We start from the raw sequence: 16,829 nt of genomic DNA on the forward strand, positions 1-16,829 counted from the left end.
TGATATAGCAGAAACCACTAAATTATGAAATTGCTAAATTGGGAATTGTATTTCAACCCAGAACAAAAAATGTGCTTTGACGGACACTAAATATCTTGCCCAGCAACAACAGTACAGCGGTAACGAGAGATTTAGCAGGATATAAATTTGAGGCCTAGTATTTAGGCGCTGGGTGACAGGTATGGGTTTAGTGACAGAATTAGACTTGAAAATACACAGTAGCGGGTGTGTGTGAAGTTATTCTGAATGACCCAATGTGCACCTTGAATATTATATACCCTTTTAGGGATAGATTTCAAATAGCTCTGATATAGCAGAAACCACTAAATTATGAAATTGCTAAATTGGGAATTGTACTTCAACCCAGAACAAAAAATGTGCTTTGACGGACACTAAATAACTTTCCCAGCTACAACAGGACAGCGGTAACGAGAGATTTAGCGGGATATAAATTTGAGGCCTAGTATTTAGGCGCTGGGTGACAGGTATGGGTTTAGTGACAGAATTAGACTTGGAAATACACAGTAGCGGGTGTGTGTGAAGTTATTCTGAATGACCCTATGTGCACCTTCAATATGATCTACCCTTTTAGGGATAGATTTCAAATAGCTCTGATATAGCAGAAACCACTAAATTATGAAATTGCTAAATTGGGAATTGTATTTCAACCCAGAACAAAAAATGTGCTTTGACGGACACTAAATAACTTTCCCAGCTACAACAGGACAGCGGTAACGAGAGATTTAGCAGGATATAAATTTGAGGCCTAGTATTTAGGCGCTGGGTGACAGGTATGGGTTTAGTGACAGAATTAGACTTGAAAATACACAGTAGCGGGTGTGTGTGAAGTTATTCTGAATGACCCAATGTGCACCTTGAATATTATATACCCTTTTAGGGATAGATTTCAAATAGCTCTGATATAGCAGAAACCACTAAATTATGAAATTGCTAAATTGGGAATTGTACTTCAACCCAGAACAAAAAATGTGCTTTGACGGACACTAAATAACTTTCCCAGCTACAACAGGACAGCGGTAACGAGAGATTTAGCAGGATATAAATTTGAGGCCTAGTATTTAGGCGCTGGGTGACAGGTATGGGTTTAGTGACAGAATTAGACTTGAAAATACACAGTAGCGAGTGTGTGTGAAGTTATTCTGAATGACCCAATGTGCACCTTGAATATTATATACCCTTTTAGGGATAGATTTCAAATAGCTCTGATATAGCAGAAACCACTAAATTATGAAATTGCTAAATTGGGAATTGTACTTCAACCCAGAACAAAAAATGTGCTTTGACGGACACTAAATAACTTTCCCAGCTACAACAGGACAGCGGTAACGAGAGATTTAGCGGGATATAAATTTGAGGCCTAGTATTTAGGCGCTGGGTGACCGGTATGGATTTAGTGACAGAATTAGACTGGGATATGGCCAAAAAATAACCACACTATTGCTGGTTAAATGCACTTGGTGACGGGCGCAGCTTGCCCCTGATGTAGTATATGGCCAAAAAATGAACAGACTATTGCTGGTTAAATGCACTTGGTGTCACAGCTTGACCAACCACACTACTGAGGGTTAAATGCACTTGGTGACGGGCGCAGCTTGCCCCTGATGTAGTATATGGCCAAAAAATAAACAGACTATTGCTGGTTAAATGCACTTGGTGTGACAGCTTCACCCTGATGTAGGCTTTAGCCAGAAAACAACCACACCATTGAGGGTTAAATGCACTTGGTGACAGGCGCAGCTTGCCCCTGATTTTGTATATGGCCAAAAAATGAACAGACTATTGCTGGTTAAATGCACTTGGTGTGACAGCTTCACCCTGATGTAGGCTTTAGCCAAAAAACAACCACACCATTGAGGGTTAAATGCACTTGGTGACAGGCGCAGCTTGCCCCTGATTTTGTATATGGCCAAAAAATGAACAGACTATTGCTGGTTAAATGCACTTGGTGTGACAGCTTCACCCTGATGTAGGCTTTAGCCAAAAAACAACCACACCATTGAGGGTTAAATGCACTTGGTGACAGGCGCAGCTTGCCCCTGATTTTGTATATGGCCAAAAAATGAACAGACTATTGCTGGTTAAATGCACTTGGTGTGACAGCTTCACCCTGATGTAGGCTTTAGCCAAAAAACAACCACACCATTGAGGGTTAAATGCACTTGGTGACAGGCGCAGCTTGCCCCTGATTTTGTATATGGCCAAAAAATGAACAGACTATTGCTGGTTAAATGCACTTGGTGTGACAGCTTCACCCTGATGTAGGCTTTAGCCAAAAAACAACCACACCATTGAGGGTTAAATGCACTTGGTCGCAGCTTGTGCTGGCGCACCACAAGACACAAAATGGCCGCCGATCACCCCAGAAAAATGTGACTGACAAACGGTCTGGGCAGCCTAAAAACAGTGAGCAATTGAGGATCAGCAGCTCAATGATCCACAGCTGCAGATCGATCAGTTAATCAAGTCCTTTGGAGGAGTTAATCTGCCTAATCTCGCCCTACTGTCGCAGCCGCAACCTCTCCCTACGCTAATCAGAGCAGAGTGACGGGCGGCGCTATGTGACTCCAGCTTAAATAGAGGCTGGGTCACATGGTGCTCTGGCCAATCACAGCCATGCCAATAGTAGGCATGGCTGTGATGGCCTCTTGGGGCAAGTAGTATGACGCTTGTTGATTGGCTGCTTTGCAGCCTTTCAAAAAGCGCCAAGAAAGCGTCACAAAAGCGCCAAGAAAGCGACGAACACCGAACCCGAACCCGGACTTTTACGAAAATGTCCGGGTTCGGGTCCGTGTCACGGACACCCCAAAATTCGGTACGAACCCGAACTATACAGTTCGAGTTCGCTCATCCCTAGTTCTGACACCATCACTGCAGGTCCTGGGTCTCCATGTCAACATCTGGTTTGAAGCCTAGTCAAGTGACTTCTGCAGCCAACGACTGACCACGTCGGTGACATGTCATCCATGTCACTTTGTCACGTGACCCTGCATCGAACCGGATCCAGCTACACTGTGGGGTCTGTACAAAAGGTTCACAAAGGGGAACAACTCCTTTAATATATTTCTGGAACAAACAAGTAAATTGATTCAAATTATACGATATCTCCATTTGTTTACTTAAGACCTAACCTATATAATATATGAAACAAATCTGTCTTGTTTGAAATTCTTGGAATTACTTATGTTACTGTTGTCTTTTACTGTTGGCCATATTAGGAAAAGTTACCACTAATTCCATAAAATGTCCAATTTAAGAGTCATATTGATCTGTGTGTATATTCTCTGTTAATTGCAGGATGGTGGAATACTCCTTGGATCTCCAGAATATTAATTTATCTGCTATTCGCACAGTGCGTGTCCTCAGACCTCTGAAGGCCATCAACAGAGTGCCCAGTAAGTGTCCTTTTCTGCACTAGGTATGGTATCTTGTTTGTCTTCAGTTGCTATCTAAATACAGCTCCCAACTTATTCTACCACTTGGTTTTGTTGGGGCATGCTGGGAATTGTAGATTAACAACTGGAAAGTCATAAATTTCCTTAGCCTGTTCTTCTCAGTTATCTCTGGCCTTTTCATTTGTTTTTGTTGTGTTTGAGAGGTTGGTGGAATATGTGCTACCTGTGTCTAGGAGCCCCTTTAGCTCTAGGTCGACATCTTTACAAGCTATTCTTTATCATAGTATTTAAGCTTGGTTTAAAGGTAGCATTTCACACTACATGTAGTCAAGCTATTTGTATTAATTAGGCTTTTCAGACTAAGAGCTAAAGGAATCAGTTGCATGTTCCACCCCCTCTATCTATATTTTTGTACTGTCTGTCTGTCCATACTGTACTTCTTCTCTCAGGGACACTTCTGCCTTTAGCTCTCCATCCCATCGCCTGTCTTTCTCCGGCCAATCAGCGGCTTGCCTTTGTTACTAAGCCCCGCCCATTCCATGTGTCCTCGTCCAATTGTGTCACGTAAGTGCTTGATTCTTTTATTTACCTTAATGTTTCTCTTGGCTGGTTGTTTTTCCTGCTTCTGAACATTGTGCCCTTCATAAATATATTTATATATTTTTTAATTAAATAATTTAACGAAATCCAAAGAAATACAATTTTATGTCCATGGTAATTATACAAATAAACTAATCTTAGTACACAATAGTTGTACAACCACAAGGACAGTAAAAGCATTATAATGTACAAACCATCTGAGACCACCAAATAGAAATATGACAGGTCATCATAACTAAGCATTCTCTAGGGTTGAAGAGCGCATTCTAATCACTTAATTTTTTATTTTTAATAATCAGGGCTATTTAAGTATTTTTTAAATGGAGCTGTTTTAGTGAATTGGTTGCTCTGTAATTTGGTGAGCAATATAGAGATGGATGAAGTTCGTGAAATAGTTTTTTGTGTCCAATTTGTTGAATGTTAAATTCCATAAAATTGGTTTTGTCCAAATTGATTCAAAATAAATCAAATAAGCTCTAATTGGCCTGAAAATTGGTATATGATACTCTGAGGTCGCCTAGGACTCAATTTTTAAATATATTTCATTATCTCTTTTTAAAAGATTAAAAAAAATGTTTTGCTCTTTCTCTTCTCCCCCCCAAGCTGTTTAACACAATGACACCAATAGCAAATAAAGTCAGAGTGACGCTGACATACAGCATATAGCTAGGCGTAAACACATGGAGTTAACAAACATTGCACTTAAAAATACACTGCACCTTCATATGTTTTATGCTGTTTCATATTTGAGAACTTCCCAAAATTTTCACTTATTGGGGGCACAGGGGAAAGGAAAAATAAAGTGGCTTGTTGGGACCAAGCGTTCAAAAGATTAAGCCTCAAAGTGGGAAGATCCCTGCTCCCATTTGTATGCCCATATGTATACATACAAAAGTGTTAATTGTCAGAAGAAACAGTGGCTCATTCTGAAGTTGAACAAGCCTGCAAAAATTATCCCTTTTATTTGGGAGCAGCAGAACACTGTGGATATGGAAAAAGTAAGTTGTGTAGGGCGTAATAACTGGAAGCAATAGTAGCGCCAGCAGTGGCAACACAACATATAAAGGCATTTGATGTGTGTGGCTGTGTTGGGGTAGTAGTACTGGCATATGTGTAGGGTAATGGTAGTAGCAGGCGAGGTAATGGAAGTGGCAGTAAAGGGATTAGCAGCTACAGGGCTGTTGGCAGCAGAAGCCATATGGTACGGAACATGATGGTAGAGAGGCAACATGATGATAGGCAGTAGTGACACCATCAGCAAGGCCAGATCTATTCATCAGCCTCAGCTGTAAAAGTGTGAAAATCCATCCGGATCCACGCCTGATTCATTTTGACAAAACAGATGTTTTGTACACTGGTAGAGGACAACTTTGTCTATTTGGTTGTGATAACACAACCCGCTGGCCTGAAAACCCACTCTGAGATGACACTGGAAGCTGGGCAAGACAGTACAGAGAGAGCAAACTGGGCCAGTTCTGGCCACTGCTTCAATCTGTCTGCTCAGAAGTCCATGGGATCAGGGAACACAATATGTGCTGGAGAAAGGCCACAGTCCAAGTAGAACTAAAACTGGTTGTTCAGGATGTACGTCTCCATTTGCTGATTTGCATAAGCCTTGCATGGCACATAGGAAAAACGTTTCTATCGTGTTGATGACACTGAACGAGCTGCTACTGAGGTTTCTACTGCTTGTGGTAGCGGAGACGGTGATTTTATGCTGAGCGGCGCCTGCTGGTCAGAAACGGCACATACTGCCACAGTCAAATGCGACCACAGTGTCTGAGAGGGCTAAAACCTGGAGGTGCACGCTTCTCGATCAGGAATTCCTTCCCCCCCATAAAGACTAGTACTAGGCTTCCAGGCTAATTTCTTGTATATTACAATTTAGGCCAGCAGGTGGCAACACTGAATTATAGTTAACGCCAATGTATATATCATTCATATACCATGGGTGAAACCAGAACATTAACTCCTATAAGAACTCTACGCCATATTAAATACATATACTAGAGGAGTGCAAGAAAGTGAAGACAAAGTCCCTCCAACCACAGGAATAATAACTACAACTATAGGGCTCAACAGTCATAACTATGTTGAGCCCTATCATTGTAGTTCTTATTCCTGTGGTTGGAGGGACTTTGTCTCCTATTTTGTGACATATGTGGATAATAATTGATTATGTAATAAAGTTTTCTGCTTATCAGTTTGTGTGGCGTAGAGTTCTTATAGGAGTTAATAACACAGAATCTTAATAGAATAATGGAGAAAATTCCATTATTCTATACAAATTGCAATCTGATGACTACAAGTTGGGGTGCACTTGGGGACTTAACAAAAAGTTTAAAAAGAAAGTGAAAAAAGTTTAAAAAAATATATATAAAAAATCACCCACCCTTTCCCAGAAATCAACCATTAAAAAATAGCATCGTGGGCATTGCCACATGCAAAAAAGCCCATAGTATTAAAATAAAAACTTAAATGCGGTGAATAGCATAATGGAAAAGATTTGTCGTTTTTTAATCATTTTACTTCCCCAGAAAAATGAATTAAAAATGATTAAAAGGTCATACACACCCCCAAAAACTACAGATCGTTCTGAAAAAAATTAGCACTCACAGATCTCCATAGTGGCAACCATAAAAAGTTATGGGGGTCTGAATACAGTGATGAGAAAATAAAAATAATTATAGAACTTTTTTTTCAGCATTAAAACGCAAGAAAAACTGGACTGACCCACAGAATAAATAACATAAGTCACTTTTATCGCATAGTGAACTCCGCAAAAACAAAACCGATAAAACTGGCAGAATTCTTTTTTTTTATTTTTTATTCCACCCCATTTGGATTTTTTTTCCCTCTACATTGTATGCCATATTAAATGGTGGCATTAGAAAGTACAATTTGTCCTGCAAAAAACAAGCGCTCATACAGCTATGTGAACGGAAAGATAAAAAAGGCAGGGAGCGAATAACGAAAACAGAAAATCACTGCATCAGGAAGGGGTTAAAGGGGTTAAAGTTTTTTTGGGGGGGGGGCAATTTAAAGACAGAGGTGCAATTAAATGCCCCCCTTCCCCCTCATACACACACACACACACACACACACACACTGATAGTGACAATCTATAATGGTAATAATGAAGTTTTTGCAGTAAAATGCATTGGCTGTAACTACATGTTATCTTGCAGTAATGCGGTATACAATGCATTCTATAACACAGGTATAACTGCCAGTGGTGTAACTAGAAATGACTGGGCCCCCCAGACAATTTTTTTATGCCCCCCTCTCCTCCTGTGGCTAGTCAAGATCACTCTCCCAGACCTGGCAAGGCAGCTGCTCAGTCCGTTTTATTCAGTCTGTTTCATACAGTGTCATTGTATATAGTGTCATTGTATAATACTGTTGAGGGGGCCCTCACAAATGTGTCAGACTGAAGTCCATTGGGCCCACCAGATGAAATGATTCTGAGAGCCCACCCCCTATGCATACAGGACCTTAAGGACCCTGCTTTATTAGGGGCCCTTTATTTTCAGAGCTTGGGCCCACCAGAGGATCCTCTGGTACTCTGGTGAGCCAGTCTGACCCTGCCTGACAATAAAATATTGTAGTCCTCCTCCTGAGTGGGCCACTTCTGAGTTCAGGCCCCAAAGCAGCTGCTTACTCTGCTTCCCCTATAGGTAGGCCCCTAATAATTACATTATTAGTAGTGTCTCTGACTATAGGATGTGTCACAGTGGTTTCTCTCAGACAGTTGCTCTCTAGGGACAGTGCAGTGAGAGGAGTGAGATTCTTCCATCAGGGTGCACCGTGTACTTGGGGCTCCTGCCTGATGGTAGTTTGGGGTGCTCTTTACGTTGGTAGTTGTATGGGTGCCGGACTAGAGGTGTAGTAGTGCAATGGCCAGTGTATGGTGTGGTTGGAGTCAGGAAACCAGGCAGGAGAATGAATATCTCTTTTTACTGGAGTTCAAAATAGGAGTTGTAGTACATCTAAAAAATAACCAGTACACAGTGCAAATACTTTTCCCAGATGGCAAGGTATGGAGGCTAGCAAAGTGGCAAGTAATGGCATTCTTGGTATGCTATCTTGCTAAAATATCTCTCGCTAGAATCACTGGCTAGCAACTGTAATCTGGCAATTGTGGCTGAAGTTTCCACTGTGGGATGCAGGTCTTTAGATGCACATCTGGCCAGGATGTGGTTAAGTAGTCGCCCCTCAAATGCAGCAAATTCTGCAATAGCTGAAGATGCAGGTTAACTTGCTGACTCTTAGGCTTGGCCATGCAGATTTTAAGTTCTTGTCTGTCTTGTAACTCACAGATTTGTTAGTCTCTGCATCCTTTGGCCTGTAAGTCTCTAAATCCTAAGGCCTAAGGAGAAGGAGCGCATGAAATAGCTTCCTCACTCCTCACTCACTAGACTAGAACTCCTCTTTAGACAGGAAGCAGGACCATCCCACCACTGCAAAGAGGTGAGGAACAAGGTGTTTAACCCTGTCCCTGCCAGCCATACCATGTCATGCTGGGTGTATATTACATAAAATAACAATGCACCATATGTACTGGCCATACTGAACATCAGTTATGTTAAAGGTTTTAACTCCCTGATGCTTTTATTAATATTTACACCGTTAAGGAGTTTAATTTGAAATTAGGATGTGATCAGAATGCTTCAGAAAACTGCAGAAGTGAACAGGAATTGCCAAGGATCATTACCAATAGATCACCGTTTAAGGTGGCCATTGTATTGGTAAAATCACCTACTATCGCTTCACATTTGTCAGGCATGGTTCTTACTGAGGAGTTCCGTTAGGCTACATTGTTACAATGAAGGAAATAGGTGCCCTTCACTTATATTATTATGAGGAAAGGTTGAGAGTGGGAACCATTGAGTTACATTATTATGGTAAAGACTCTGTAAAAAAAAAATACAATTCTCCTGATATTTAATTTTAACAACTACTTTGATTTTATACAATTTTGCAGATTAAGGCTACATGCACACGACCGTATGTGTTTTGCGGCCCGCAAATTGACATCCATATGCCATCCGTTATTTTTTACGGATCCATTGTAACAATGCCTAAAATGGACAAGAATAGGACATGTTCTATTTTTTTTTTGTGAGGCTACGGAACAGACATACTTATGCGGACAGCCCACGGTGTGGGTGGACCCATTAATATGAATGGTTCTGTATACGGTCCGCAAAAAAAACACGGAACGGACACGGAAAGAAAATACGCTTGTGTGCACGTAGTCTTACTGTGTTGGCTATAAAACTGCTCTGCAACTCCTGGTGCAGTGAAGAATTTCTTGTACTGTTTAAGCAGACAAAAAAATCACAGAAAAAACTAAGATAAAAACATCCTGCACGGTATGATATACAAATGTGCGGATGTCCCTGGCCACGTTATTGAAGAAAATATGTAGCCAGCAGCTAGACTGTCAAAGGTTTTCCATTTCTGATTGAGTCAGGTCAGGATAAAATGTTCAATTAACTTATAGAGTTACCAGATCATGTGCGATGCTGTAGAGGATTTTATGTCTTAGGCTGAATAGTTGCAGGCTTATTTCAGTCTATTACTGAGGTATTAGAGGTGCTCTCATCATGGTGAGGATGGCGCTTCAGTCACTAGAGAATGATCAGCACACAATGGAGCTCTAATGAGACCTGCACATGTGATTACATCCTATGTGACACTGCCAGAACCTGCTAAACAACCTGAGAGAATGATTGTTTAGACCCTTGAGTGAATAAAAATTAGAAAGAAAAAGCCTTAGTCCAGAAGATTACAATCTGCCATCTTAAAGGCTTTGGCATGGCATGCCCTGATTTAACCGGCAATTGTATCTAGTATTGTGTCTATTCCCTTTACATTAACCCTTTAAAGTTTACCTTAACATTCACATGATTTTTTTCAGTGTTAGAAGTAGCCTAAAAAAATTGATTATTTATTTATTTTCTAATTTTATGACAAAAACAGGCACTATTCACTACAACGCACAGAGAATCCGTACACTGCAGCTGTGTATACCGTGTATGGATACTGATTTGTACTATATATGCTGCAGTGAGCACAGTCCCGAGGCGATCACATCTCCATGCATCTGCCCATACCCTCTGCTGAACGCTCGGTCATAAAACATCAGTGGAGGACACCCTGCACTGACGTTCTATGCAGAAGTTTCAGCAGAGCACAACGGGGACAGGCAAAAGTCGTAGTGTGCTGTGCAGAGCTCCTGCCTGTCCTTGCTGCGCACCGCTGGAACCTCTGCATAGAACATGGGTGCAAGAAATACTTGTAGGAAGCAGAAGGTGGGACTTACACTCCAGTAGAAAAGCACTATTCTTGCGGACAAGCAGGTACATAAAAAAAATTTGAAATTTAGCCATATGTGACAGCCACGGGAAGGGCTCCACAGGAACATTGCTGTTGCAGACCTTGGATCCTTCCATGTATCCCTTCTATATCAACTGAACAGCTCCTTTTATCACCACGCAGGGGAGCTGTTTGGGTCCAGGGAGTGCAGATTAGATGTTATGGCCACAATTGAGGGGTTAAATGTCAGTGACTGGCATTATTGCTTTGTAAATGGCTCCAGCTCCACTCCATCTATAAAGAGATGACTTGCAACATACATATACGATGCATGTCAATAAGGGGTTAAGCCAGCTTTTGTACAGCATTCAATTTCAATCATCTGTTTCTATAACCAGCAAAATACTGTTGCATATTATTAGTGGCATAGACAGGACAGGGATGTAACATTACCACTAGGTTTGAACGAAATGAGCTTCAAATCATAGATTCAAAGTCGATTTGTTTAAAACTTTCATTGGTAATGCTATATCCATAAAATGTATGGGTTCAATGTAGCCAAACTTGGCTATGGTACTGGTTTGTACCTCGGTACCAAAACTGACTTTCGATTCCTATTTTAAAATGTTTTTAAATACGCAGATAGGAATACCGAAGTCATTGACCGAAGTCTAGAGCAACTTCTGCCAAGACTAATTTTGGCTACACTGAGTCCATAGATTTTTATGCTATACGGAAACATTATTACCAACAATGTTTTTTAACAAATCGACTTTGGATCTATGAGCCAAAGCTCAATTTGCTCAAGCCTAATTGCCACGTTATAAGGCATTCCAAATATGTAGTTATGTTCTGGCTACCAGTTCATAGAAAAGATTCCCTGGAGCTGGAATAAGTACAAAGAATAGCAAATAAACTGATTAGGCTTATGGAGAATCTTAGTTATCAGGATAGATTACAAGAATTACATTTATTTAGTCTTGAGAAGAGGCATCTAAGGATCACTGACACAACTCCCTGTCATGGATGAGGTATAGGAGGTAACACCACACTGACAACCAGGAGGGAATGGGAAAGCCACTAGGCCTCAATGCTAGGAAAGGGAAAAGGTCACCTCCTAGAGAACTCTACTCCTGGCTCTGACTCCTAACCGTATGGGCACCCCTTGAAGGTAGGAATGCCTATACCCTGGAACCTGGGACCCTGGAGACCCTAAAGAGCCCTAAGGATATTGGCAGGGCTGAGACAACCCTTTCCTTCCCAGATGAAGAAACAAGCGTCTCCCTGAGGCCTAGTAACATCCAACAAGGAAGGGAAGACAAAACACAAACAAAAGCGACACTTAACTTAAGTAGTGAGATGGATGAGCAGAAACTCCAGAGAGGACAACACACCAGCTCTTCCAAAACCAAATGAAGCTATCTCACTGCATAGTCAGAAGGGTGGGGTAAGACTAAATAGGGTAGAAGTAATGACTACTAAGCTACATCTGAAACAAGGGGTATGGTCATAAACAACAACACTGAATAAAGAGTAATCAAAGGGGCTGTTAGATTCCTCCATGCTCCGCCAGTCTCCTTGATCTCCTGACATCTGTCATCGAAGGGACTGTGACACTCCCTTATTAAAGAGGTTGTCCTTGGTGGGTCAAACCCTCTAAAGTCAGTTGGATTATTTTCCATCTGTTATAGACAGATCTCTAGAAACATATTCCTGGCAATTAACCCTGGAGTCATGATTACATAACCTGACACTACAGCCCAGTACCAGCATAGTATCATTGCTTCCACAGGATAGGTGATAAATGTACGATTGCTGGGGGCTCAACTGAGGTAACCCCCAAGAATCATAAGAACAGGTGGGCCGTGACTTCTATGGGACTGATGAAGACAGCATTCTAGAGTACTGTAGTAGTGAAAGTAGTGGTGGTCATCATCACTCTATTGGCTCCAAGACTTGGGAATCTATTCTTATAGTCAATGGGGGTCCGAGCAGTTGGACCCCATGGAATCATACATTTATTGTCACCTAACCTGTGGATAGATGATAAATGTTGTAATTAGTAGTGATGAGCGCAGTGGCTATATTCAAATTTGTGATATTTCCAGAATATTTGGGTGAATATTTGTCATATATTTGCAAATTTGAGATTATTTTCTTGATTGTGAAAAATCAGCAAAGTAATGTTCGCATAATGCACGTGAAATACAGGCGTGGGTCACTTTTGCTACATTATCCAAGCTGCTAGAAGTTTCCTGAGATTGGAGAAAATGGTTGGCATGGCAGAACATTACAATAGCTTTATATGCAGTAAGAGTGCTCCAATATATTTGCAATTCTGCTAATCGGCACTAATGATGCCAATATTTTGGCGCAATACGTGAAACTTCACATTTTAGCAGGTCAGCATGTATGTATGGACATCAGAACCTATCACACTACCTAACACACTGCACTGCAACAGCTACACTATATCAGGATATAACCTACACTGACTATTCCCACTATCTGTATTATATATATATATAAGCTATCTAACTATCTATCTAATGTAATGTAGTGTGGAAAGCACAGAGCACAGCAATGACACTGCAGTCTCTCTCAGAACTTAAAAAAAACTGTAGAAAATGGCTGCTGGGGAGGTTCTTATATAGTAAGGGGTAGTCAACCTTCCTATTGGTTGCTAGGGATGTTGCTAAGCTCAGACAAAGACATTGCAGTCTTCCCATTGGCCCACAAGCAAGAAGGAAGGGGACTGATGAAAAAAAATCTAGAATATTCGAAATTACAAATTACAAAATTCGAAATAATAAATATTTGCGAATTCTCGAAGTGCCGATATTCGCGATTAATATTCGCGATTCAAATATTTGTGCCCAACACTAGTAATTAGGGATGAGTGAAGTTATGAAAAATTTGATTCGGATGCTTCGCCGAATTTTCACCATAATTCAATTAGTGAAGTGGGCCCATTGATGTGGAATGGTGATTGCAACACCCCCATCATTAAACTGCTCGGATCCCGCGTTCATCGTTGATCGCAGCATCTCAGATTAAAATTAGGGCCCTTACAGGGGATAATTTGGTTTAAAAAAAAATGCGTACTCCATTTGATCACAGAGAGGCCGTTATGGCCATCTTGATTGAAGACACTGCGTGAGATTTTTGCACAGTTTCTGCAATCAAGATAGCTGCAACGGCCTCTTCAGATGCAAATGGATGAGGTGAGTATGTTTTTTTTTTTTACCATTTAAGTGAACATAGATTATGGTAGTTACCATGAAGTGAAAGAAAATTCGGCTTCGCTGCAAATCTACTGTTTCCTGAAATTCAGATCGAAGTCCACTTCGGATACTTTGATTCGGTCAACATTTGTTGTAATACCACCTGTTCTTGATAAAAGTATAGTTTTGGGGCAGAAGCAGCTATGTTTCAGCTTTCCCTTGTTGCCTTCATGTGCATGATGCACACACCTAGTTGTGGGAAGTACTGAATCTGGTCAGTTGGGCATGTGAGATAGGAAGTGACCTACTAAGGCTTTAAGACCCTCAGGATGTTCCTTGATCCAGCTCCAATCTACTTTTGAAACACTGAATATCTATTTCTAAGGGTCAAGTAGATTATTGTCAACCAGAGTAGTAAGCATCATTTGCTACATTTGCAGCATATCTCATCTGTAAAAAAAATGAATGTATATCTAAAGGCAAGTATTGGTTTTTTTTGAGTGTTTATCTAAAATACTGATATACGGTAGCTAATGTTAGCTTCAGACGTTATGCATTAAATATGACTATTAAAATTAACATTTTTGTACATCACTTGCTATATCTGTAGCTCATGACCCTTTATTGACGGCAGCTTTTCTTCACATCAACACCTATTATAAATGCTGCATGAATGTCTTATATTGGTTACATACAGACGTGGACAAAATTGTTGGTACCCTTTGGTCAATGAAAGAAAAAGTCACAATGGTCACAGAAATAACTTTAATCTGACAAAAGTAATAATAAATTAAAATTCTATAAATGTTAACCAATGAAAGTCAGACATTGTTTTTCAACCATGCTTCAACAGAATTATGTAAAAAAATAAACTCATGAAACAGGCATGGACAAAAATGATGGTACCCCTAACTTAATATTTTGTTGCGCAACCTTTTGAGGCAATCACTGCAATCAAACGCTTCCTGTAACTGTCAATGAGACATCTGCACCTCTCAGCAGGTATTTTGGCCCACTCCTCATGAGCAAACTGCTCCAGTTGTGTCCGGTTTGAAGGGTGCCTTTTCCAGACTGCATGTTTCAGCTCCTTCCAAAGATGCTCAATAGGATTGAGGTCAGGGCTCATAGAAGGCCACTTTAGAATAGTCCAATTTTTTCCTCTTAGCCATTCTTGGGTGTTTTTAGCGGTGTGTTTTGGGTCATTGTCCTGTTGCAAGACCCATGACCTGCGACTGAGACCAAGCTTTCTGACACTGGCTAGTACATTTCTCTCTAGAATTCCTTGATAGTCTTGAGATTTCATTGTACCCTGCACAGATTCAAGACACCCTGTGCCAGACGCAGCAAAGCAGCCCCAGAACATAACAGAGCCTCCTCCATGTTTCACAGTAGGGACAGTGTTCTTTTCTTGATATGCTTCATTTTTTCGTCTGTGAACATACAGCTGATGTGCCTTGGCAAAAACTTCGATTTTTGTCTCATCTGTCCACAGGACATTCTCCCAGAAGCTTTGTGGCTTGTCAACATGTAGTTTGGCATATTCCAGTCTTGCTTTTTTATGATTCGTTTTCAACAATGGTGTCCTCCTTGGTCGTCTCCCATGTAGTCCACTTTGGCTCAAACAACGACGGATGGTGCGATCTGACACTGATGTTCCTTGAGCATGAAGTTCACCTTGAATCTCTTTAGAAGTCTTTCTAGGCTCTTTTGTTACCATTCGGATTATCCGTCTCTTAGATTTGTCATCAATTTTCCTCCTGCGGCCACGTCCAGGGAGGTTGGCTACAGTCCCATGGATCTTAAACTTATGAATAATATGTGCAACTGTACTCACAGGAACATCTAGTTGCTTGGAGATGGTCTTATAGCCTTTACCTTTAACATGCTTGTCTATAATTTTCTTTCTGATCTCTTGAGACAGCTCTTTCCTTTGCTTCCTCTGGTCCATGTCGAGTGTGGTACACACCATATCACCAAACAACACAGTGATTACCTGGAGCCATATATATAGGCCCAATGGCTGATTACAAGGTTGTAGACACCTGTGATGCTAATTAGTGGACACACCTTGAATTAACATGTCCCTTTGGTCACATTATGTTCTGTGTTTTCTAGGGGTACCATCATTTTTGTCCATGCCTGTTTCATGAGTTTATTTTTTTACATAATTCTGTTGAAGCATGGTTGAAAAACAATGTCTGACTTTCATTGGTTAACATTTATAGAATTTTAATTTATTATTACTTTTGTCAGATTAAAGTTATTTCTGTGACCATTGTGACTTTTTCTTTCATTGACCAAAGGGTACCAACAATTTTGTCCACGTCTGTAGCTCTGTGGGGTTTATTTGTAATTCTGCCTATTTGGACTGTTATGTTCTGTCATTCGTAAAGGTTACATTTGCAGTAAAAGAGGTTGATCAACACTCTTCCTGACACAGGATGTGATATCCTAGTTCCAGTAATGTAGGGAATTGCTCGGTGAAAGTGTATGCTGTGTTTGAACGGTGAAGACAGTGAACATCAGAAATCTTAATTGGACCTCGTGCAGCATAATGGACTATATAAATACAGGAAGGTGCACAGCTAAACATTTGTCAGACTATGCAAGGTTTACCATAGGCTAGTACAGTCCATTGATAACATCTTCTTGACCCGTATAAGCATCGAAAGGTCTTCATCCAGAACTGTTGCATTTGCATTTTCCAGTATTACTTTGCTAATATTTCTAAAATAACTGCAGAGAAGGAAGATGGATACTTCTCAGATTTTAGCCTACCTGGAATATTGTACCACCTGTGACTATTCATTGGATTCTAGCACAGAGTTACAGTCTCTATAACTGCTTTTATGTGGACATGACCTTTGCTTGACATGAATCATTTAAACATTCTGACATACCAGAGAGGTCTGTTTTATTCAATGTTCTAGTAGATCTTTCTTTGACTGTTGCTTCTGAAATATCAGAGCCCCAAGATGAGAAAAATGTGCCCTCCATCAGATTTCCCTCGATAATCTTTCATGATTGACACAAAGAAATGCAGCAGGTCTTGGACATTGTTTCAAACCATATTCTGCCTCCATTGGCATCACAGGCATAGAAATTTCAAATGTTCTGCAGCGTGCAAGATCTCACTTAAATGAACCAGAATCTTTCAGAGAAAGAGATGTATGAATACATCAGTAAAAAAAAAGAAAAAGAAAAACTGATTATTTCAAAGGTGGGAATAGGCAAATTACTTTTAATGCAATTCAAGGCAACATTCTCAGTT

At 40.5% G+C, this 16,829-nt stretch overlaps 1 protein-coding gene across 1 annotated transcript in view; it reads left to right on the plus strand.

The window, feature by feature from the left end:
- Positions 1 to 16,829, plus strand: part of CACNA1I (calcium voltage-gated channel subunit alpha1 I) — a 917,463-nt gene that overhangs the window by 452,072 nt on the left and 448,562 nt on the right. Inside the window, exon 4 of the mRNA XM_044301221.1 lies at positions 3,316 to 3,413. Within this exon, the coding sequence (XP_044157156.1) occupies positions 3,316 to 3,413 (98 nt within the window). The remainder of the gene's footprint in view (positions 1 to 3,315; positions 3,414 to 16,829) is intronic.

Source organism: Bufo gargarizans, chromosome 7 (genome assembly GCF_014858855.1).
Source record: "Bufo gargarizans isolate SCDJY-AF-19 chromosome 7, ASM1485885v1, whole genome shotgun sequence".
Taxonomy (NCBI): Eukaryota; Metazoa; Chordata; class Amphibia; order Anura; family Bufonidae; genus Bufo; species Bufo gargarizans.